This window comes from Chenopodium quinoa, unplaced genomic scaffold, assembly GCF_001683475.1.
Source record: "Chenopodium quinoa cultivar QQ74 unplaced genomic scaffold, ASM168347v1, whole genome shotgun sequence".
Lineage (NCBI taxonomy): Eukaryota > Viridiplantae > Streptophyta > Magnoliopsida > Caryophyllales > Amaranthaceae > Chenopodium > Chenopodium quinoa.
Genome location: NW_018744137.1, coordinates 993966 through 1016984, shown reverse-complemented (window position 1 = coordinate 1016984; position 23019 = coordinate 993966). Strand labels below are relative to the sequence as shown.

General features: G+C 37.2%; 1 protein-coding gene across 2 annotated transcripts; it reads left to right on the top strand.

Moving 5' to 3' along the window:
- The first annotated feature begins 619 nt into the window (after window positions 1–619).
- On the top strand, window positions 620–7277 carry LOC110692995 (ADP-ribosylation factor 1-like 2). 2 transcript variants are annotated; one of them, XM_021870087.1, is made up of 7 exons: window positions 620–978; window positions 2423–2513; window positions 3985–4100; window positions 5186–5245; window positions 5327–5392; window positions 6574–6773; window positions 6851–7277. In XM_021870087.1, the coding sequence occupies exons 1-6, from the start codon at window positions 922–924 to the stop codon at window positions 6763–6765; spliced, it is 582 nt and encodes a 193-aa protein (XP_021725779.1). In that variant the 5' UTR covers window positions 620–921; the 3' UTR covers window positions 6766–6773; window positions 6851–7277. The 2 variants fall into 2 exon arrangements, with proteins under 2 accessions (XP_021725779.1, XP_021725778.1); XM_021870086.1 differs by having other exon boundaries at window positions 621–978; window positions 6854–7277.
- Window positions 7278–23019: the final 15742 nt, after the last annotated feature.

Below are 23019 nucleotides of genomic sequence, written 5' to 3'. Positions count from 1 at the left end.
ATCAAAGATCACTAATCCGTAGTTAAAAATCACTAATTAATAAGTTCAGTTCAGTTCAGTTCAGTTCAGGTTCAGTTCAGTTCAGTTCAGTTCAGCTCGGTTCAGTTCAGTTCAGCTCGGTTCAGTTCAGTTCAGTTCAGTTCAGTTCAGCTGAGTTTAGTCAATCGGAACAGGCCCTAAGTGTGAAAAAACAAGGGTATGTTGGGTATTTGTAGTGTGAACACAAATAATTTTTTTCCTAAAAAAGAAATGGTGCATTATTTGTGAAATTTCCTAAAAGGTAAGTGGTACAATAATAAAAGAACGGAGAAAGTATTAAAAAAATTATCATATTTTTAATGTAAAGTTTACCCTTAAAAATCACTAAATCAATCATAAGTCTTCATAAGTTCATAACATGTATCCATTAAAAATTACTCATTAAAATACAAAGTACAATAAATTCCATTACAAATTAATTTTTTTTAGTGCAACAAATAAAAAATTATCATTAAAGGGATTTTTTTAAGGAAATTAAAGGGATTAATTTAGGTACTCCATGTAAAAATTTATAAAGTTACCTTGACCAAGAACAAAGAGTCAAAGATTGTTGGTGCCAATTTTTATTTTTATTTTTTATAAAAAAAACAAAAAGAGACTGAGTCTTGACGAACAAAGTTGAAGAAAACAAACGCTACCCATTTTTATTTTCGATCCTTTTGTATAATCTCTCTCCTACTCTCTCAATTGATCAACCACGAATCCAAATTATACCCAAATTATATTACTACTACAAAAGAAATTAATCCAAGTCATTAAAGTTGATCATTTTCTTCTCTCTTTTTTTTTCTACCCCATTTTAAATTTTCTTTTTTTCTTCAATTTTCTGCAATTTCTTGAGAGATCGGTGTTGTTGGTGATAGTAGTGAGAGTTCTTGACAAATGGGTCAAGCTTTTCGCAAGCTGTTTGATACTTTCTTTGGTAACACCGAAATGAGGGTTAGTCTTTTTATTTTGTTTTTGTTGATTAATTTCACGATTTCATTTAATTGTTGATTATTTTTTGATTGTTTTGTATATGGGTTTTAAAATTTGATTGTGGTTAATCATTTATTTTTGCTTGGATTGTCTTTAGTTTTTTTTTGTAATTATTGATTGTTAGGTTACATTAACAGAATTACACCTAAATTGATGATTTCTCCTGTGTATTGATTAATTACTTTAATAGGGTGTTTATTGATCCTGTTTCTTATTAAGGGTTTGTTTAGTTATTTATTGTTGTTTTAAAGTTGTAAATCTTGCAATGCATTGTTGAAATTGTTAATTTGTGTGGTATGTTACTCGGGCTAGGATACTTGTGTCGGACACGGGTATGTGTGATGAGTCTAAGTGTCTAAATCGGCTATTTTGTATAAATTTTCCTTGATTTTTGCCCAAAATGAAGTGTGGAGGATTTGACATGGGTAGTTGAGGTGAATTGATGAGTATGAGTGACATAAAGGTGAAGGGAAAATAAAACAAGCTAGATTAGCTTCATTTGCGGCCTGTATAGTTTTCTTGTATGTTTCTAAAAAAATCTATCTATTGGGTTTGCGAGTAGTATGAGTATTGGAGGCTTGGAGCACAGGGGTCAGTCTACCGGTTGAGGAAGTGGGGATGGGGCGAAAGAGCTGGATTATTTGGCCTCTCCTCAGTTTAATATTGAATTTCGACTGTGATATACTCTTATAATGGATTGATATTATAAAAAGTAAACATTATGAAAGTTATCTTTAATGCAAATATAACAATATTTTCATGTTGTCAATCAGCGTGATTGAAGATAATTTGGTTGTCGAAGTTAGATATTGTAAAATCTTAATGAAATATTGCATTTGATTGAGGGAGTTATTGCTAGTGATGCTGGTCTGATGATGTGGGTGGTACTGAGGGACTATATAGCATCACGCTTCTTTGGTAGATAATGAAGTCAGGGAAATTCTCTACTACTGATTTAGACTGTGGTCGTTGTTGAAGAAGTAAATATGTGGGAAGCTTTTTTCATGCGGAAGTTATTGGCACTAGACAATTAGTATTCAGTATAAGAGTAGTGGTAAATTCCTGCAGCCATTGCCAAAGTTGTTTGGATGGAAGCATATTAGGCAGTTTTTTTATTGGAACATCTGTCACCTAGGTGAGTTTAAGTGTTTAACTCGTCATATATTGAGGCATGGGCGAGCTCTTAACTGAAAAGGGCCTCTGGGTAGTTTGGCGTGGTTTGTATGTTTAATAATGTAGCAATTATTGCTTTTTTTGGCTGTTCATCGAACTGTTCTCTGTTCTATGTTTTCAATCTTTTTGCACCTATCTGCATTTGTTTCCGTCTTTAATAATTAAAATGTAATTGATGCTTGAGTTTTGATCACATTATCTGGCAATGTATTATCTGTTCGAGTTGGATCAGGTTGTGATGCTTGGTCTTGATGCAGCTGGCAAAACAACCATACTGTACAAACTGCACATTGGTGAAGTTCTATCTACTGTTCCAACAATAGGTACATCTCATTAACATTTAGTTTGTTTCTGTTATTCTGTACCTTGAAAAATTACTCTGTTGTGGAATAGTGTGGGAATGGCTGCGATTGACCTGCCACTGACCATAGACCTAACATAGTATGCTGATTAGGACTTTTTTGCTTCCTTCCATCCCCATGAACCCTCTTTTTGCTTTTGTTTCTCTATCTTGCTTGGCTCTTCAATACTCACTATCTAAGAATAAGATGAAGTAGTTTTGCAGTATGCTGGTACCATTTTTCTTTTGATAGTTGTGAATTACAAGTGGCTTTTTTTTGGTACAAACAAGCCATAAGGAAATACATATTACAAATGGGGGTGGGGGATTTGAACTTGCGACCTATTGTACACGAGCCCTCAGTCTTAACCACTAAGCCATGAAATTATGGGTTGTATTTTTTATTTAAAGATAGTGTAAAACATTAAATAAGTTATGTCTCCAAACTTGCAGGTTGAATTGCAATAATTTTTCTGTATGGCTTAAAGAAAGTTTAATTTTGTTTGGTTTGGTAGGTCTCCATCTCACATACTTGCAAGAGTAGTATTGATTTATCGTAAAGGACTTTTCATTCCTAAGTTTAAAGTCTTTACAATCAAACCTTTGTATTTTTGAATCATATTGTTGAAATTTAATCTCTAAGAAACTATAGAATAGATTTTTTGAACATTAAGCTAGCTGCATGAAACTGAAATGCCCTATTTTATTTTATTTGTTGAGAGATGAGGTATATTTGCAGACTGGTAAGACATTTTCACAATGTTGTGAGACTTGCGACTGAGGGAGGTTGGAAGAGACAACAAAGCAACTAACTATATAAACAAGTTAGTAAAATGTGCTGTCCTATCTCTGCTTATTTTAGGCTGATTATATCTTGGAAGAGTTGGAACACATAATTGAGCACATAATTGGATAAGTAACTTTAATCCCTTGAAGCCAATCTTGGTTGTAGAAAACTATAGCATTATTATTAAGAGGTACAATGCTAGAATTTTGGCTTCAGAGCTTTTTAGGCTTAGAGGGGCTTGCTAGTTGATAGATGATGAGTGAGAGTTAGGATTAAGGGTTGCAGCGATCTAGTTGGATTTTGAGGTCAGAAAATCTGCTTTGTTGGAGGGATTAAATATGTTGGGTCTGGGAAGCCCATCGGCCTATACGGATTAATCATTTTTTGTTCATGTAGCCGACCCCAATTATGGGATTTAAGGCTTTGATTGATTGATTGCCCATTGGCCATCAGATCTGTCTAAACTCTACACTCTAGAGGATCACAAGCTACGACCATGGCGGCATGATTTCCTGACTGTGTAATTAGTTTAGCACCCTAATGCTTGTTATTTATGCAATTATCCTAGAGACCTGTAGTATCCTTACCCCTTGGTTATAATTTGCTAGGCTGAAGTTCATAAGGTGTAATCTGAAACTTCAAACTGATATGTTTTTCCCCTCTGTAGGTTTCAATGTTGAAAAAGTCCAGTACAAGAATGTAATGTTCACTGTGTGGGATGTTGGAGGTCAAGAAAAGCTGAGACCGCTTTGGAGGCATTACTTCAACAATACAGATGGGCTGGTATTAGTTCAATATTTTTTTATTTTTTATTTTTTATTTTTTTTTTGTTTTGTTTTTCATATTGTAGGCATTTTTTTTTACTTCATCTGTTTCAATAAAAATTGCAACACTTTACCTTAGCACGCTTTTTTTAAGGAAAGATGAGAGATGGGGTAAAATAATGCATCTACCCATATACCCAATTACCCATGATCCCATGTCATTCATGTCTAGCAACCCCAACTCCAACTCCACCCCTCTGCTCAGCCACCCTAACCAGTGACAAACTGACAACAACCCCATCCACCGTCACACAACACCAGATTAACTACCATACCACCCTACTTCCACAATAACCCCAAATTATTACCTTTAAGTCTCCGCCGCCACGACCACCTCCCTAAGAGCCTCACCCTGTCACCCAATCATACCAGTATACCACAATCATACAATTAAAAAAAAAAAATAATTTGAATGAGGAAATACTACTTTTATCTCTGGCATAGGTTTTTAAGGGTCAAATTTGAGAGCTAAAATTTCAAATCATGAGTTGGTTGTTGAATATGACTATTTAACCCCCTTCGATGACACGATATTCTTCAACGAGTTTAATCCCTTAAAATCGAAATTTGCCAACTGTTGATGCGAAAGTAGATGGAGCCATGGAAGTTGTGGTGGTGCCATGGTGGTTGCTACTTGGTTTGAAGAAAATATCGGAGTGGTGGTTGGTGAGTGAACTTGACGGTGGTGGTTGGTGAGGGTTGTGTGGGCTTGAAGGTGATGGTAAGGATGGAACATGGAAATGAGAGGTGCCAGGTTGGTGGTGTGGTGGGGAGGGCAGCTGTTCAATATTTGGTAATTAAGGGCATATTTGGGATTTGGATTGGTGAAACTTACTATATAAAGAAAGTGTTGCAATTATTGTGAAACTTCTCAAAACAGAAAGTTTTGCATTTTTTTTTTTTTTTTTTTGAAATGGAGGAAGTATATATTTTTGAAGTTACTTACATAGCTTTTATTTTAGTTTTCATTTGATTATTGTCGTGTATTGTGATGTTATGGCCTTATGGCACTTTGGCCTAAATTTATCCATTCTATGGTTGCAGATCTATGTAGTTGATTCCTTGGACCGAGAACGAATTGGAAAAGCAAAGCTAGAGTTTCAGGTGATCCTATGTTTAAATGGGAAGAGTTCCATTGTTTGGTACCATCGATTTCTTGAACTGACCTCCTTGTTCTTCTTTCAGACTATCATCAATGATCCATTCATGCTTAACAGTGTTATTCTGGTGTTTGCAAATAAGCAAGATATGGTATGAGCTTACTACCTCTGAAATATTCTGTATAGATTAACACAGCAACAGAAATGATAACCCAGTATAGGTTTCAACTAATAACCTAATGTTTGGACAATTTTCACCAGATTAGACACACACACACACACACACACACACACACACAGGTATCACCTGTATCCTGACCCTATAAGGCACAAAGAGACCATTCAGTCTAAGCAAGTGCAATAGGCTTTTAAAGAGTGTAATTATTACCAAGCAGTCTTGCTTGCTTCAGTTTGATAAACACATCATGTTGAACATATTTTTCTTTTGCAATTGGTCTATGGAAAAGGGTTTGTTTAAGATGTGACAAAACCTGCTGTGTCAAATCTAAGCACAGGGTTACTATAGGATAGTTTTGTTATTTTAATTTCCCCTTCAATTTAGGGGTTAAGTGAAGGATTAGTTCTAGTGGGGCTGAATTGAGCTTAATTGCTCAAGTAGGTGGAGGTGATAAGGTAGTTAAATCAATGACATGGAGAAAATATGATTCTTGCCTTTGTATGTGATGCCTCTTCCCCTTTTTTTGATGGTATGGGGGTTTTTGTTCTATTATCATTATTTTATTTTGGAATTTTGTTTCTGGTAGTTAGAATTTGTTGAAGGATCTCAAATGATAGTTTGACTGGCTGGTGAGAGGTGACTATGGCTGTGGAGGACTGTAGGATTAAACTAGTGAAGGAATTATATTTGGGAAGTTCATTGTCAATATCTGAACATCAAACACAAATAGGTTGTTGACCTTGATACTCTACTACCATTCTCACAAGTCATGTATTCCAATCATGAGATCTGACCAGATCTTTTGGCGTACATTAGACTGATGCAGCCTTTTCTTTAGAATGTTTTGGACCCTTTAGGCCATGGGATCATTTTTACACTCCATTTATCTCTGTCAAATTTCTTTCACCTTCAAGGCAATATGCAGGATTTTGAATCAGATACCCTTTCGTGAAATTGCTTGCTGTTGTCATCTGCGATTTTGAATAAGATCTGACTATAAGTATTTGTCCATGTGATAAGCAGTGATTAAAGCTGTTCTACAGAAAAGATTTTTATACTATTATATGACATGTTATTGGGTTGTTGCTGAATTTTTTTTGTAGATCTGTATCTTACAGCTCCATAGCTAACAAAGAAGTGTCTTCTGTTTACAGAGAGGAGCAATGACACCGATGGAAGTTTGTGAAGGGTTGGGTCTTTTTGATCTCAAAAATAGGAAATGGCATATTCAGGGGACTTGTGCTCTAAAGGGAGATGGTCTATATGAGGGTTTAGATTGGTTATCTAACACCCTCAAGGAGGTAAGAGCTGCAGGATACTCGTCTTTGGGGGCGTCATCCATCTGATTGACCAGGTATATTCTTTAATTTCTGACACCTTTCTAGAATCAAGTTGTCTTCATACTGCTTATGTTGTATTTCACACTTCCAGCAGGTGGAATCAAGGCGATAGCTTTTGAAGGAAGTAGTGAGAGAGCTTACCATTTACTAATAGCAAGTGTAGGTAATTCTCGGGTTTTGTGGTGAAAACTAATGATGCTTTGGGCATTTGCTTTTGGCATTGCCTTGCCTTCAAATCTCCTGACAACTTCAGATGTATATTGACATGACATGTTCACTGTATGGCTGTACCTCGCTGGGGATCTGTCAACATTCATAGAAAGTGTGTTTTCAACTGAGGTTGATAAGCATCAATTTCTGTCACTGTGAGTTTGTTTCAGGGCTTTCCTGAAATGGATGCAGATCTGTTTGTAAAAATTCTTCATGGCAGTGTGATTGTACCATTCTCGAATTGCAACATATTAGCTATTGCAGTTGAGCAAATTTTTTGATTGTGTCCACGCTCGTGAATTGTGTTAGACCATGCATCCCATTGAATTACCCCATTATACTTTATATGGCAAATTGGCAATCATTGTTCAGCAGCTGTTAATAGAACCCTGAGAGGCTAAGACACCCGAAGAAATCTAACTACATTATAATTTTGTCAGATTCTTGAGATGTGTATGTCACCTAGTTTCTGAAATTGAAATTTTCCTCTTCGAAAAATTGAACTTTGCACTACATTTGTGAGATTTCTATTAAAAGCATTGCGATAGTTTTTTTTTTTTTTTTTTTTTTTTTTTTTTTTTTTTTTTTGACAAGACGAGCCAAAAAACACGAAAAAACATAAAAGGAAGCAGGAAAAAAACTAGAAGGACCACAACAACAGACGACGCTACGAGCTTGAGTTGCCAACCAATGCGCCGGGATCACCCACTAACGAGGAACCTTCAGAATTACACAAGAAGAAAATCGAGCAACTAAATCCTTGATGTCCTGAAGCTGCCATAAACAAGAAATATCTCGACACCCCTTGCTAGTAAGGAAAGATAACAAGGTAGAGCAGTCTGTATAGATCAGCAGACGGCGAAAACCATGACGATCAGCAGCCTTCAGGGCCCACAAACAGGCTTGCAACTCTGAATGAAAGGCCGAAGATGAAATAAAAGCTCTAGCCCCGCCACCAAGTACTGTATCAGAATGTGGATATCTAAAAATCCAATCAGCCCCTGCTGCATGATCTTGGGAATTATAAGCACCATCGAACACAAGACAGATATCAGCATGAGAATCTGGAGAGCCCGTAAGATATCAGCATGATCTTGCGATAGTTACTTCTTTTGTTTATGTATTACTTTTGATATTCTCTTTTAGGATGTTCACAAGAATTTTGAAAAATTTCCCTACTCAACTAGCTCTCTCGCTATTTTTTTTCTTTTTTTTTTTTTTAAGAGGAACAACTAGCTCTTGTTAACTTACCAATGTGTGGGAGCCCAAGTTATTGTAATAGACTAATAGTAATGGTTATGTGACGATGTGATGTACTCGTACTGTAGAGCAACTCCATTGGTGGTGAGCATCAAGAGAGAGAAAGAGATTAAGGGGCCTGTAGGCGTCGCTCGAAGTGCGCCTACGTTAAAGCATGTTGTGAATATGCTTGGCACTCATAGGAAGTAGGAATTGACATAATACGATTAGGGACAAGGAAAGTAGGGAGCCGCCAACAAGTTTTTAAGGAACTTGTAAACCGTTCACGGATCATAAAAGGCAACCACGATAAAGGGACAACGAAGGCAACAACGATTGACCCGTGAAGGTTACACCCCATTCATAATCCATGAGATTACTAACTCCATATGGTTCGCAACCACGAAAGGAGGATCGGGGATGATGGTACGAAGTGAGTCATGGAGTCACATTCGCCCGTATTGGCCTCTACTCGATTCTTATAGTGAAAAGTGATTCCTGCGATCTCAAGGGCATACAAACAGAGATTCAATTTGCTCCAAACTATTATTAAGCTAAAATTGGTTTAATATTAATGCAACACATAATTCTAAAATATTAGTGATCACTTGAGTTAATAACAAGATTAAAAAGGAACCTAAATCGGTTGTCCAAATTATCTTATTAGGCGCGATTTTCAATTACATATTCCCTTTAACATGCAATATGGTGATCAATAAAAATATAATAAAACTGTAATCCCCATATTTTTAAATATATTATAAATGAAATTATATATTATTTATAATATTTACTTGTATTTTTCCGAAATTTAATTTCAAAAGTTTCAAATTATTTTTGGGGTTGATAAATGATTTTATTACAAAGAACTTTTTATGAACCTTCCTTCTATAATTTATGTCCAACAAATAAACCAAACCCAGTTTACTTTCTTAATTGACCCATTAATTTAATGAGGCCCAATATCCCTACTTACCCTACTACCCTCTCTCCTATAAATACCCCATTCATCCCCAAAAATTTCCCCACACAAAAGGTTAGTCTTATTTTTATTCTCCTTTATTTTATTAATTTGTGTAATTATAATTATTGATTATGGGTTTTGATTTTATTGTTTGAAATTAATTTAATTAGTATCAAATTGTATTTTGATGATTAAACTTTATAATTTCAGATTTTATAAATGTTATAATTTTCAGATTTTGTAAATTTAATAACCTAGGGTTTTTAATCATTGAAAATCATGATTTTAGGGTTTTTATGAACAATCGATTTAGGGATTTTATAGTAATGATGTTTTGAAATTTTGGTGATTATACTACTAATTAGTTTAACTTAATTCCAGATTATTTTGAACACGTAAATTCGTGTTTTAATGTTTAGATTTTGGTTCGTTAATATTAATCTCGTTTTAATCCCGATCAGGTTCTGAACTCATCCGATTTTGACAAAAAAGTAGTGTTTTCCATGTGGAAACAATGTTTTAAGAAAGACTCACTACCTTTGGTTGTGTGCACCACCCTCTCGTGGCCAAATTCAGCCTCTAAATATGATTTTCGGGCAGTTTTTGATTTTTAACGAAGTTTTTTTTATGCTTAATGTTTATGATTAGTTTTGGGTTTTGATTTTATAGTATAAAGTTTATATTTTTAGTATCAAAATCATGTTTTTATGTTTTAAACTAATAATTTCAGATTATAATTGTTGTTATAATTTTCAGATTTTATGATTTTAAAAACCTAGGGTTTCAATTTATTTAAATTGGGATTTTAGGGTTCTTATGACTAATTAAATTGGGGCTTTTATTCCTATTGTATTTCTAATGCATAATTAACCATAAAAACATGTTTTTAATGAATTTTTAAGGAGTTTTAATCTAAATTATATTGCTGGAAATTTGGTTAAGTATTAATTTATTGTTGTTGGTTGTTTTCTAGGAAGTGATTATTTCTTAGGAGACTTTTAAGTGATTAAAAGTGGCACAAAGGATTGTTTATACGAGGTACGTACATGTCTACTTCGTTGTAAGTAGTATCATGTTTAGGTACCAAACAAAAGAACTTAGTTTCATGATTAGAGAACACTTGGATGAAAATTGTTTGGTTATACATTTAATTAATTCATGTGCTTATGTTTATGAGACATGTTTTGGTGAATTGATTATGTTTGTATGGAATTATGGATGCAAACATGTTGAATTATATTGGATTAATTGTTTGTATGGAATGTTGATACAGGCATATTTTTATTGGATCGGTTTGTTAACCACATTTGGATTATTAAAGGATTGAAATTGAATGGTTTAAGTGGAGTGAATTTATTAATTATTCCACAAGGTTGTTATTTATTTTATTTTATTACTCAATCATGAATTGTTAGTATGTTGAGTAAAGAAAGATTAAGCCGAAATGGCTAGGTGAGTTGACTATGTTCAACAATTTGGATAATTTGGAAGTTTAATGGAATTAAAGGTCAATTTGTGATGTGATCACCATTGTCCTAAATAAGATTAAAAGTGAATTGATGTATGATTGTTATGTATGGTCTTCTTGAATGAGTCGGCTATTAATTAAAATTGTAATCACGTAAAGTGAAACATGGATGAGCAATAAAACTCTGGAAAGCGTGCACTTCTAGAGTATTGACAATTATGGGTTGGGGTACACGGTGGTAGCCCGTGGCTTTTCGAGGCTTGTTTGATCAACATGTCCTCTTTTCTTTTGGTATTTACATTTTTATTTTATAATGAAAGTTAGATGGGATCCTAGGCTAACTTTGTGAGAATGGAGTCGCGCCCATTCTTGCATCGCGCTAAACTTTTATTTTAAATGGTCATTTGGGACCAAAATGATTTGGTGGATTGGACAACCTCGTCTATTGCTTACTCCAACTAAATTAATTAAATTAAATATAAAGAGTCAAGTGTTTGGGATTGATTAGCAAGTATGTTGAGTCGATTGAATTGTTTAAGTGTGGAGTCTTGATTAATGAATTTATGTTGTATGTTTATTTACTTTAATTAGTTGAGCATGCTAGGCTTGGTACGTTGTAGCTTGTATGTACTCAGCTTTGCTGATTGCGTGCTTTTGTGTGTTTTCTTTTGGTCATGGTCTTCGCCTTTCAATGACCCTGTGATGATCCAATTATTACATTTGTATTATTGGGGAGCAGTATTGCACAGGTTAGCTTGATGATGTGAAGTTCGGGGATTTGACATACGCATTGTCAAGGGATTGGTGTGATTGAGAGTATTTGTTCTTTGTGTTGAACTTATTTATGTTTTACTATTTTAATTATGTTTTGGGATTTTGGAATATTGGTTTGGTTTTAATAAGGGCCTTTATGGTTCCAATTTGTAAGCTTTGACTTATTGGTTTCCTAAATTATATTATTTTAATATTTAAGTTGGATTTCCGCTGCAATACTTTGATAAAGCCTTAACGTTTTAACACTGGCGGTAACATGCCAATGGTTCTCCTCTATTTTTATTTAAAGTAAGTGGTTTGGAAAAGGGAGAATTATTGGGGTGTTACAAAAACAACATTAATATTAAAACCAATTTAATCACAATTCCAACAACATAAAATCGTTAGAAAAATAATAAGAATAAAAGGAGCATGACTCTTACTTTGATTCTGTTTGTTTGCAACTACAAAATAATAAACGAGTTAGTAACTTCAAGGAAATAATAAAACGATGATTAAATTAAATTAAATAAAGTAAAGTTGATTTTGGGGCCAAACCCTCAAACAATTCTACCTTTCACACCTTGGCTTAAGGATGGAACCACGAGTGAAGTATGGACTCCTTTGAGTACTTGAAGAAGGAATTTTGAAGTAGAAAAGGGTAGGCTAGTGTTTAGGCTAAAGCATAGAAGAGGGGAGAATAAAATTAGAGAATTACTCGGTGCCCCGTACATCAGAAATGAGGGGGTATTTATAGGGAAAATGTGCTGAGGGAGCACACGGAACCCTAAAATGATAAAAACCCTAAAAAAGTATCCCGTGACACGGGAAGTCCCACCGTCAGACGGTACACTTTCCCGTGACACGGTACATTTTTGGTGTGACGCGGGAAATTTTCAGAAAACGGGAAAGAAAACGCGTTAAGGGTTTACGCGGAAAAGACACGGAATGTCCCGTGTCACGGCAGACTTCCCGTGTCACGGGAAATCCCACCGTCAGAAGGGAAGGATTCCCGTGACACGGTAGGTACCTGCCGTGGCGCGGGAAATTCCAGCCCGTTTTTCCGTCTAAATACATTTTTAACCCTAATTTCCTTCGGCATTTAAAGTGTCGATTGATAATTTCGGGCCTTTTCTGACTTATTATTATTTGGGCTAAAATAAGAAAATAATAAAATAAAAATAAACAAAAGGTTTGGGCCAAAAAATAAATAATAAAACAATAAAATAAAAAAGGTTTGGGCTAAAATTAAATAATAAGTTTGGGCTGAAATAAAAACTATGCTTTTACCAAACATCAAGGCTAATCCATGAACTGTTCAAAAATACGAATTTAATCAAATACGATTTTTTAAGCACTCTCGGGATTAAATACTGAACCCGACCAATAGTGGCGGTGAAAGGTTGTTCATCATCAGGTTTGGTTTTGGGGAGACATTTTTAGGTGTCTACAGAAGCCCCCACTTTGACTGAGTTTGTAGAAACGTCAGTTTCGAAAACGATAGTCAAAGTACCTGATAGGGACGGAGAATTATTTAAGACGTCTGCGATCCTAAATCACTCTGTATACGCCGATACCTGCAGAAAAATGTTAGTTCTACAGATAAAAGGAGTAAAGGGATAAAATACGTATCTGACACCAGTGTATCGGTGACAAATGAGTTTGGTATTTTCCTATGCTTGAAGGAATCCACCGGATGACGTTTGTTGAAATGCTTTCCATGCTTAAGGAAAGCCGACTGAAGAGTTTGGTAGCTTTCTAAGCCTGAAGAAAGCTACCGGATAATACTTTCCATGCCTGAGGAAAGTCGATGAACGAATTTGGTGTCATTCTATGCTTGAAGAATTTCACCGATAATGCCTTCCATGCTTGAGGAAAGCCGACAAAGGAATTTGGTGGTTTTCTATACTTGAAGAAAAATCCACCGATAGCGCTTTCCATACCTGAGGAAAGCCGACTTGGCGGTTTTCTATACTTGAAGAAAAATCCACCGATAACGCCTTCCAAGCCCGAGGAAAGCCGACTTGGCGGTTTTCTATACTTGAAGAAAAATCAACCGATAACGCCTTCCAAGCCTGAGGAAAGCCGACTTGGCGGTTTTCTATACTTGAAGAAAAATCCACCGATAACGCTCTCCAAACCTGAGGAAAGCCGACTTATGAGTATGGTGTCATTCTATGCTTGAAGAATTCCACCAATAATGCCTTCCATGCTTGAGGAAAGCCGATTTGGGCGGTTTTCTATACTTGAAGAAAAATCCACCGGATAATACTTTCTATGTTTGAGGAAAGTCGAAAGATTATGAGATTGCAAGTCTCTGTGTATCGAGAACCTTGCGTCATGAAATGATGGTGGTCCGCTTGTCCCCGGACGTGGGCTGTAGATAAGACCTGCAAAAATAAATTTGCCAATGGACTCGTATATACTGTGATTGACTTAACCACTAACTTGACCAAGTTTGACTTGATGTGACATGACATGTGTATGACTTGTGAGTGTGTGTGTGTGTGTGTGTGTATGTATGTGTGTGTGCAGACACAAGCAAACGAAGATGCAAAAGCAAAAATTTTCCGTCAATTTTTGTCATGAGTGGAGGGTACCGACTTTCTCCCGAAAAAGAAAGATGTGAAAACTGAACTTTTATTTTCGAACTTCCTTCGATGAAAACTTGGAAAAAGTTTTTTGAACTTCCCCAAAATAAAATAATGAAAAGGGAGAGAAGTTTTGAACTTCCTCCTTGAGCAAGACGAAATGAATCGTATGGATTGAATTGTTTGTCCTGAAAATAATGTAGGCATGATGCATGTTCTTAGGCCAGGAGGCTAAGGAAAATTACATCATGTGACACGATAGATGAATGAACTTAAGTCATGGAGCTAAGCATCATATATGGTGTAAAGAAGCGATTTTGAACGTCACTTAGGTCTGGAAGCTAAGCACGTATAGTGATTATTGCATAATGAACGTTGCTTAGATCAAGGAGCTAAGCACGATATGCTTTGTATGATTAAAAATCATTGATATATAAATGTTTCTTAGCACATTATGCGAAACAATGAACATTGCTCAGGTCAGGAAGCTAAGCAAGTATACAATGTTTCTTCTACTGAATGTTGTCTTTAAATATGATGAAACATGCACAGTGTTGAAACAAGATTTCATGATAAAAGGCTCTTAAAGGGAAGGATGATTGATATGGATATGGATGTGTGAGTGAAGTGTGTGAATGTGATACTAAGGCTGGCTGCAAGGGTTATAGCGATGGAAAGAGATGTGAGAAGAGTTAAAGATGATGACTCTTCAGGCTAAGTAAGATAATGTGATTTGGGTTCAAGCTCCCAAGTCTAGCTCTAAATGTGTAGGGATAAGCATTGGATATTCTTTGACTCGATCATGCATGGATATGAATATGAATGTGGCCGCACCTCGATGTGAGGTTGCCTACGTATCCGTTAGGAATCAGGCCGAACGTAGCTCTAACCGAACTTTGCACAAGTGTACGTACACCTCAAAAAGGTCTTTCAAGGGTTGTAATGTGGTTAAGTTGATGGTTTAAGGAAGGTAAAAGGCTCAAGACCCGAGAGAAGCCCCCAAGATGTGTAATTGTGAATTTGAAAATTTTGAATTTTGCAAGTTTATTTTCAACACATTTTTTTTTTTTTTGCTTTGAACTTTTTTTTCATTCTTTTAAATCAATGTAGGCAATCTCAGATCATGCGGTCCATCACTCACTTAGCATTCATGTTTCTCAGGCACGGTACCGAGCACTCGATGAGAGACGCAGTTTGAGACGTGTTCATATCAAAGACATTGGAACACTTGCCTTTAGACATTGTTTTATTGTTGCTTTGCTGCTTTCTTTTTTTTTTTACTTGCTTTTTGAATGTTATACAATTAAACATCTTCCAATCCCAGGGTTAAGTGAATGTGGGTTGAAGAAATGAAGGCCAAACGTTAGACGAGGCTCAAAATGGTTGATGAAGAAATGGAATGTGATTGAACGGTTAACAGGGAATGACATGGTTGCAAAGGTGCCTCAAGTCATTGGTGTACCTTGGGTTTAGTTCGGTAATTGATTTTTTTTTATTTTTTTTTTATTTTTTTATTTTGCAAATGAATTCGATGATCGATTGCAAAGGAAAGGAATGCTCATTGATGGAAAAGGTAAGAAATATGACACATAGACAATACACATGGATAACGGGAACCTATGCTAGACTTATTGGGGGAGAGGGTTGAAACAAAAGAACAAAAAAAAAGCATGAAATCTTGCATGAAGGATCTGTGTGCCTTGTATTCATTACTTCTTGCCGCCTGGAGGGACAGGAAGTTTATTTGCATCCATCAAGTCTTGAATGACGTCCTTCAAATTCCAACATTGCTCCGTAGTGTGGCCCCTTCCTTGATGGTACTTGCAATAGGCATTGGGATTGCATTTGGCGCTCCTTTCTTCAGGTTTTGGCTCTGGAAATTGCCCAATAGGTGTGATCAATCCTTAACTGTAAAGGCGATCAAAGGACGCATCATAAGTCATTCCTAAAGGAGTGTAAGTTCTTTTCTTCTTGGGCAATGGAGTATCAAGAGCTAACACTTCATTGAGATCAACTTGACTTATATTGTTGGTAGTATTTTCGTGCTTAGAAGACGAAGAAGAAGGATGGTCGTTCTTCTTGTTTTTCCAAGTGTTATTATTGTTACTACCAGCAGTCTTTATTAGCTCATCCTCGATATTGATGCCGATGTCGTATACAGCTTCGAAAGTGTTCAGTGGAAGAAATTTGAGATGTTCCCTATATTTATGAGTCAGATTTTGAATAAAGAGGCGAACCATCTCTCTTTCTTTGGGGGGATCTACCAAGAGTGAAGCTGTTTCCCTCCACCTGTTCAGGTAAGCGGTGAAGCCTTCATTCTCTGTCTGTTTGAGAATGGAGAGTTCACATTCAGAAGTTATAGTTTGAATGTTACACTTGTAACGATTCATGAAACTTTCGGTGACATCTTGCCAAGTCGCAGTATGCTTGGCATCTAAGAAATAAAACCATTGTTGGCAAGCATGTTCTAAGGAGAGAGGGAACACCGTAGGGAAGAGTGTTACGTCCAATCCCTTAAGAGCCATGGTTGCAGAGAACGCCTTCAAATGGAATATTGGATTGTCAGTAGGCTTGAACTTTGGAATATCAGCAGTGGAGAACTTTTCAGGGAGTCTATCCTTCACATCCAAAAGAGTGGGAGGCCGTTCCACATAAGTGAAATCCTCAGAGATCTTACTCATTTGTTCCTTCAGTTTGTCAAGGGTGGAAACAGTAACCTTGTTTTGTTCCATGGTAGTGACCCTAGTGGTAAGGGTTTGCATCATGGAAGACAGTGCCTCAATGGATTTGTTGATGTTCTCAATGTCTTCTTTAGTGGCCATTGAAAGGTGATGAGTAACGGAGATGACAAAGTTCTCTTTGAACACCTATTAGATCTGAGAGATTGTTGCGGTAATGGCTCGAACGTATTGATCTCTCCCTGTTCCTTGACCAAGTATTTGAAATAAAATAATTCACTTAATTGTTTGACTCATTGCTCAAGATAGGAAAGGAAGGAAAAAATAGACATTTGAAAACAGGTGAGAAAACTCCACTCATTTTTTATTATGACGAAAAAAGGGTGCATGAACCTAATATACGATCATAAACGACCTGGTGCACGACTCGAGTCGGAACATAAAGAAAGTGTGTGGACTATACTTGACTCGTGAGTGACTAAGTGATGTTATAAGACTCGTGGTATGATCGTATGGCTAGACATGTGAACAATAACCAAAATGACTGACGCGAGGACCAAATTAAAACGGAAGACTTGACTGACGCTTTCTTTTTTTTTTGGAAATTCCACCGTGTCACGGTGGAAATTTGCCGTGACACGGTAAAGTTTCCCGTGGCGCGGCAACCCCTTTTTTTTTTCTTTTTTTTTTTGCAGGTCCACCGCGCCACGGTGGACCGTTCCGTGACACGGTGGACAGTCCCGTGTAGCGGCAACCATTCCCGTGCCACGGTGGATGCTGACGTGGCACGAGAATTTTTTTTTTTTTTTTTTTTTTTGCAGGTCCACCGTGCCACGGATGACTGTGCCGTGACACGGTGGACAGTCCCGTGTCGCGACAACCATTCCCGTGCCTTGGTGGATGCTGACGTGGCACGGGAAATTTCTTTTTTTATTTTTTTTACAGGTCCACCGCGCCACGGTGGACCGTGCCGTGACACGCTGGACGGTCCTGTGTGGCGGCAACCATTCCCGTGCCACGGTGGATGATGACGTGGCACGAGATTTTTTTTTTTTTTTTACAGGTCCACCGTGCCACGGTGGACTGTGCCGTGACACGGTGGACAGTCCCGTGTCGCGGCAACCATTCCCGTGCCACGGTGGATGCTGACGTGGCACGGGAATTTTTTTATTTTTTATTTTATTTTTTTTTTTAAAAAAAAAACTATAATTTTGAAATTCTACTTGTTTATTTTTAAAGGGAGGATACCATCCGACTTACTCCGAAAAAAAAAAAAACGACACAAAAACAAGACTTCCCTAAAATACGGTCAAAAAAGTGATGCACGACTTAAAGCAAAAAATTGTGTGAACACGACATGTGAGTGATTAAGTGAGGTTATGGACGCGTGTTTTGACCGTACAACTAGACAAGACACAAAACTGGACACAGCATTCGCACAAAAATCGAAAAAAGGACTAACAGGACACTTTTCTGGGCACCGTGTCACGGTACAGACTGTCGTGACACGGTGCAGTCTGCCGTCAGACGGTAGACAGCCCCGTGTCACGGCACTGTTCACCGTGGCGCGGCAGAACATGCCGTGACACGGTGCGCAGTTCCAGGTCAGTTTTGTGATTTTTCCAGATTTTAACCGATTTTAGATCCGTACTAATTACTATGTGAGAATAAAAACCCTCGGTCATGGGTTAAACAAAAGAGCAAACACATGAAGGTTAGCACCAAACAACCACATAGCATTTAGGCACGATGATGTAAGAAAAATCGCAACCTAGAGTCAAGATCTATGTTCAACTATTGGTCAAGCTTTGGGTGTCAAAAGGGTACCATGGTTAAGAGTTTGGACGCGTTAGCAAGGCAGCCTCCCTTGAGGGTGTATGCCAACGGGCGGCTCCGCGAGTTCGTGATGAAATCGAACTCGACTCCATGGTTTGGGTGGATTTAATAACTCGGATGAACCCTTATCGCCATGAGCGTTTTTGGGTCGATAGAGCTTAAATCCCCGGGGGCTAAGACGCATGTAGAACACATACATTTTTTCAGAAAAATCAAAGGAAGTCGACTGTGAGGAAAGAAAATAAGCCACCGGACTGATTTTAGGACTGCCGTGACACGGCAAAAATTCCCGTGTCTCGGTACTGTGCACCGTCAGACGGTGAACTGTACCGTGACACGGCAAAAATTCCCGTGTCACGGTACTGTGCACCGTCAGACGGTGCACTATACCGTGACACGGCAGATTCTGCCGTGGCACGGCAGTCAGAAGATCTGACTGGTGCCCTGTTTTCCATCGCGCGCAACCAAGTTATTCAATTTTTCCTACGGGACAGACCTGAATGCGACGTTAAAACGTCTATGCAGATGCAAAAATGCCAAATTAATCACAGGAATATTTTTTCAAGAATCTTTCAAGTCTCTTCCACTCATCTTAATTAAATACCGATCACTCAAATCGATAAATAATTAAGAATCCTCCCTAGTGGAGTCGCCAAATTGTAGGCGTCGCTCGAAGTGCGCCTACGTTAAAGCATGTTGTGAATATGCTTGGCACTCATAGGAAGTGGGAATTGACATAATACGATTAGGGACAAGGAAAGTAGGGAGCCGCCAACAAGTTTTTAAGGAACTTGTAAACCGTTAACGGATCATAAAAGGCAACCACGATAAAGGGACAACGAAGGCAACAACGATTGACCCGTGAAGGTTACACCTCATTCATAATCCATGAGATTACTAACTCCATATGGTTCGGAACCACGAAAGGAGGATCGGGGATGATGGTACGAAGTGAGTCATGGAGTCACATTCGCCCGTATTGGCCTCTACTCGATTCTTATAGTGAAAAGTGATTCCTGCGATCTCAAAGGCATACAAACAGAGATTCAATTTGCTCCAAACTATTATTAAGCTAAAATTGGTTTAATATTAATGCAACACATAATTCTAAAATATTAATGATCACTTGAGTTAATAACAAGATTAAAAAGGAACCTAAATCGGTTGTCCAAATTATCTTATTAGGCGCGATTTTCAATTACATATTCCCTTTAACATGCAATATGGTGATCAATAAAAATATAATAAAACAACATTAATATTAAAACCAATTTAATCACAATTCCAACAACATAAAATCGTTAGAAAAATAATAAGAATAAAAGGAGCATGACTCTTACTTTGATTCTGTTTGTTTGCAACTACAAAATAATAAACGAGTTAGTAACTTCAAGGAAATAATAAAACGATGATTAAATTAAATTAAATAAAGTAAAGTTGATTTTGGGGCCAAACCCTCAAATAATTCTACCTTTCACGCCTTGGCTTAAGAATGGAACCACGAGTGAAGTATGGACTCCTTTGAGTACTTGAAGAAGGAATTTTGAAGTAGAAAAGGGTAGGCTATTGTTTAGGCTAAAGCATAGAAGAGGGGAGAATAAAATTAGAGAATTACTCGGTGCCCCATACATCAGAAATGAGGGGGTATTTATAGGGAAAATGTGCTGAGGGAGCACACGGAACCCTAAAATGATAAAAACCCTAAAAAAGTATCCCGTGACACGGTCAAACTGTACCGTGACACGGGAAGTCCCACCGTCAGACGATACACTTTCCCGTGACACGGTACATTTTTGGTGTGACGCGGGAAATTTTCAGAAAACGGGAAAGAAAACGCGTTAAGGGTTTACGCGGAAAAGACACGGAATGTCCCGTGTCACGGCAGACTTCCCGTGTCACGGGAAATCCCTCCGTCAGACGGGAAGGATTCCCGTGACACGGTAGGTACCTGCCGTGGCGCGGGAAATTCCAGCCCGTTTTTCCGTCTAAATACATTTTTAACCCTAATTTCCTTCGGCATTTAAAGTGTCGATTGATAATTTTGGGCCTTTTCTGACTTATTATTATTTGGGCTAAAATAAGAAAATAATAAAATAAAAATAAACAAAAGGTTTGGGCCAAAAAATAAATAATAAAACAATAAAATAAAAAAGGTTTGGGCTAAAATTAAATAATAAGTTTGGGCTGAAATAAAAACTATACTTTTACCAAACATCAAGGCTAATCCATGGACTGTTCAAAAATACGAATTTAATCAAATACGATTTTTTAAGCACTCTCGGGATTAAATACTGAACCCGACCAATAGTGGCGGTGAAAGGTTGTTCATCATCGGGTGTTATTTTGGGGAGACATTTTAAAGTGTCTACAGGGCCGTTTGGTTCGCACGAGGGAATCGGAATGGAATGAACAAAGGGAAAGGAAAAGAATGGAATGAAAATACCCTTTTTTTAAGTTGTTGTTTGCTTTTAAAACAAAGGGAATCAATCCCCCCACTACACCACCACCACCACACCACCACACATTTCATCTTTCTTAGCCACCAAACTCCTCGTCGGCCATCCCCTGCCCCTCGCCGGCTCTCCCCCTCCCCTCGCCGCCCTTCCCCTCCCCTCGTCGCCGCTAGCCGCGTGAGCCACGACCTCCCCTTCCCCGAAAAAACCTCCCCTAGCCCCGCAAAACCCTAGGGTTTCGAGGGTGGTGGGAGGGCTGGGCGGCGGTTTTCGGGGTCAAGGGAGATCGGGGCTAGGGTTTTGCGGGGCTAGGGGAGTTTTTTTCGGGGGAGGGGAGGTCGGCGAGGCTCGGGGGAGGGGAGGGCGGTGGTCGGGGTAGGGGCGGCGGTGGTCTGGGTAGGGGCGGCGGTGGTGTTGTGGTGGTGATGTGGTGGTGTGAAGGTGGGTAGGGAATGGGAATGGAAATACCTGGGGGGGTGGGGAATGATGTTGGAAGGATTTGGGGTAATGGGGAGGGTAAAGGGAATGAATAAAAGTGCTAAACAAACATCAACAAAGGGAATCGAGCCAGTTGATTCTCATTCCCTTTCCTGATTACCCCCAACCAAACGGCCCCTAAGTATTTAATATAAATATCAAAAGATAATACTTTAGGAAAGAGAAATCTAATGATTAGGTTATGGTCATGACCATTGGTTAAGACTTAAGAGTGGGCAAACAATATGTATTTGCCACTTGTCATGGTATGAGTGGGTTGTTAGTTTTTTATTTTCTTATTTTTTGATGAATATTTATGATTATACTGTATAAAATTAGAGGACAACTAATGAGTGTATATGGACATAACTAGGCATGGATAAGATGAAATAGAGATATTAATAAAAAAGTTGATGATCATCATTGGCTTGGGCGATCAATGGTTTTGCTCTTACTAACATTATGGCATCAAATAATGCATATGTCCTTCCCTCATCTATAGATATCACATAATTTGATAAATTTTTCAACTTGCACTCAATCTCTTTCTCGGTATCTCCTTGTTAATAAATGTCGCTACACGATTCTAATGGACAAGTATATTATAGATTAACTCGGCAAGTTGGCATCACGAGTTCATGGCTTGATGAACAAGATTATCCCTAAGTCTTAAGATTCTAGATGACATCATCATTTTCTAATTTAGTGGTCTTAAGACAAGACTTTATTATTTTAAAGCATATATGAAGTTTAGCCTTAATAAAATCTGAAGTGGAGTCTTGAAAATTCAAAACTCAACTTCAGACTCAATTAATTTTTTTTTTTATTTTAAAAAAACTTTAATAATTTAATTTATATGTAAAAAATGAGTCTGAGCGATTGAATAGATAAATTTTACAAAAACTTTTGTATACACCTGGTTTAAAATAATATTAGTGTACATCAAACAGTATAAGGGTAACTTTTAGCTAATTTTAGGGTAACTTTTTGCCTATTTTTAGGTAACTTTAAACATAATACACCTTTTTATATAAATACACAACAAGAAAAGTTTTATAAAGGTAATATAATTACATTCAAGCACTAATATTTGATATTTAGTCATTCAATCACTAATAAAGCGTAGATAGTTTTTACTTGTATTGGGTTACTTTTATGCCTATTGGGGTAACTTTTATTCATTTCAGGGGTAACTTTTGGTCACTTTAGACTATCTTTATAATGGATGTACAATAATTATTGTACACCCGATTTTTTAAAAAGTTTGTGTAAATGTTATCGAGTTTTAAGGAGTCTTACATAATTATAAATTAGAAAAAAAATTAAATCTATATTATATATTAAAAGGCGTTCCTTTTAATGGAACGGTGACACGTGACACTCTTCAATGTATATGACAACATGTCACAATGCCACGAAAATTAATAAAATATTGTTTTATTAAGATTTAAACCTTCAACCTCAAACAAATAAATGCTACACACTTACCATCTCAACCAACTTTTATTAGTGTTTTAAATTTCACATATTTAACATTTTGGCCATGTTTGGTAATTGGCTTTTTAATGGCTTTTTGGTTAGCTTTTGGATT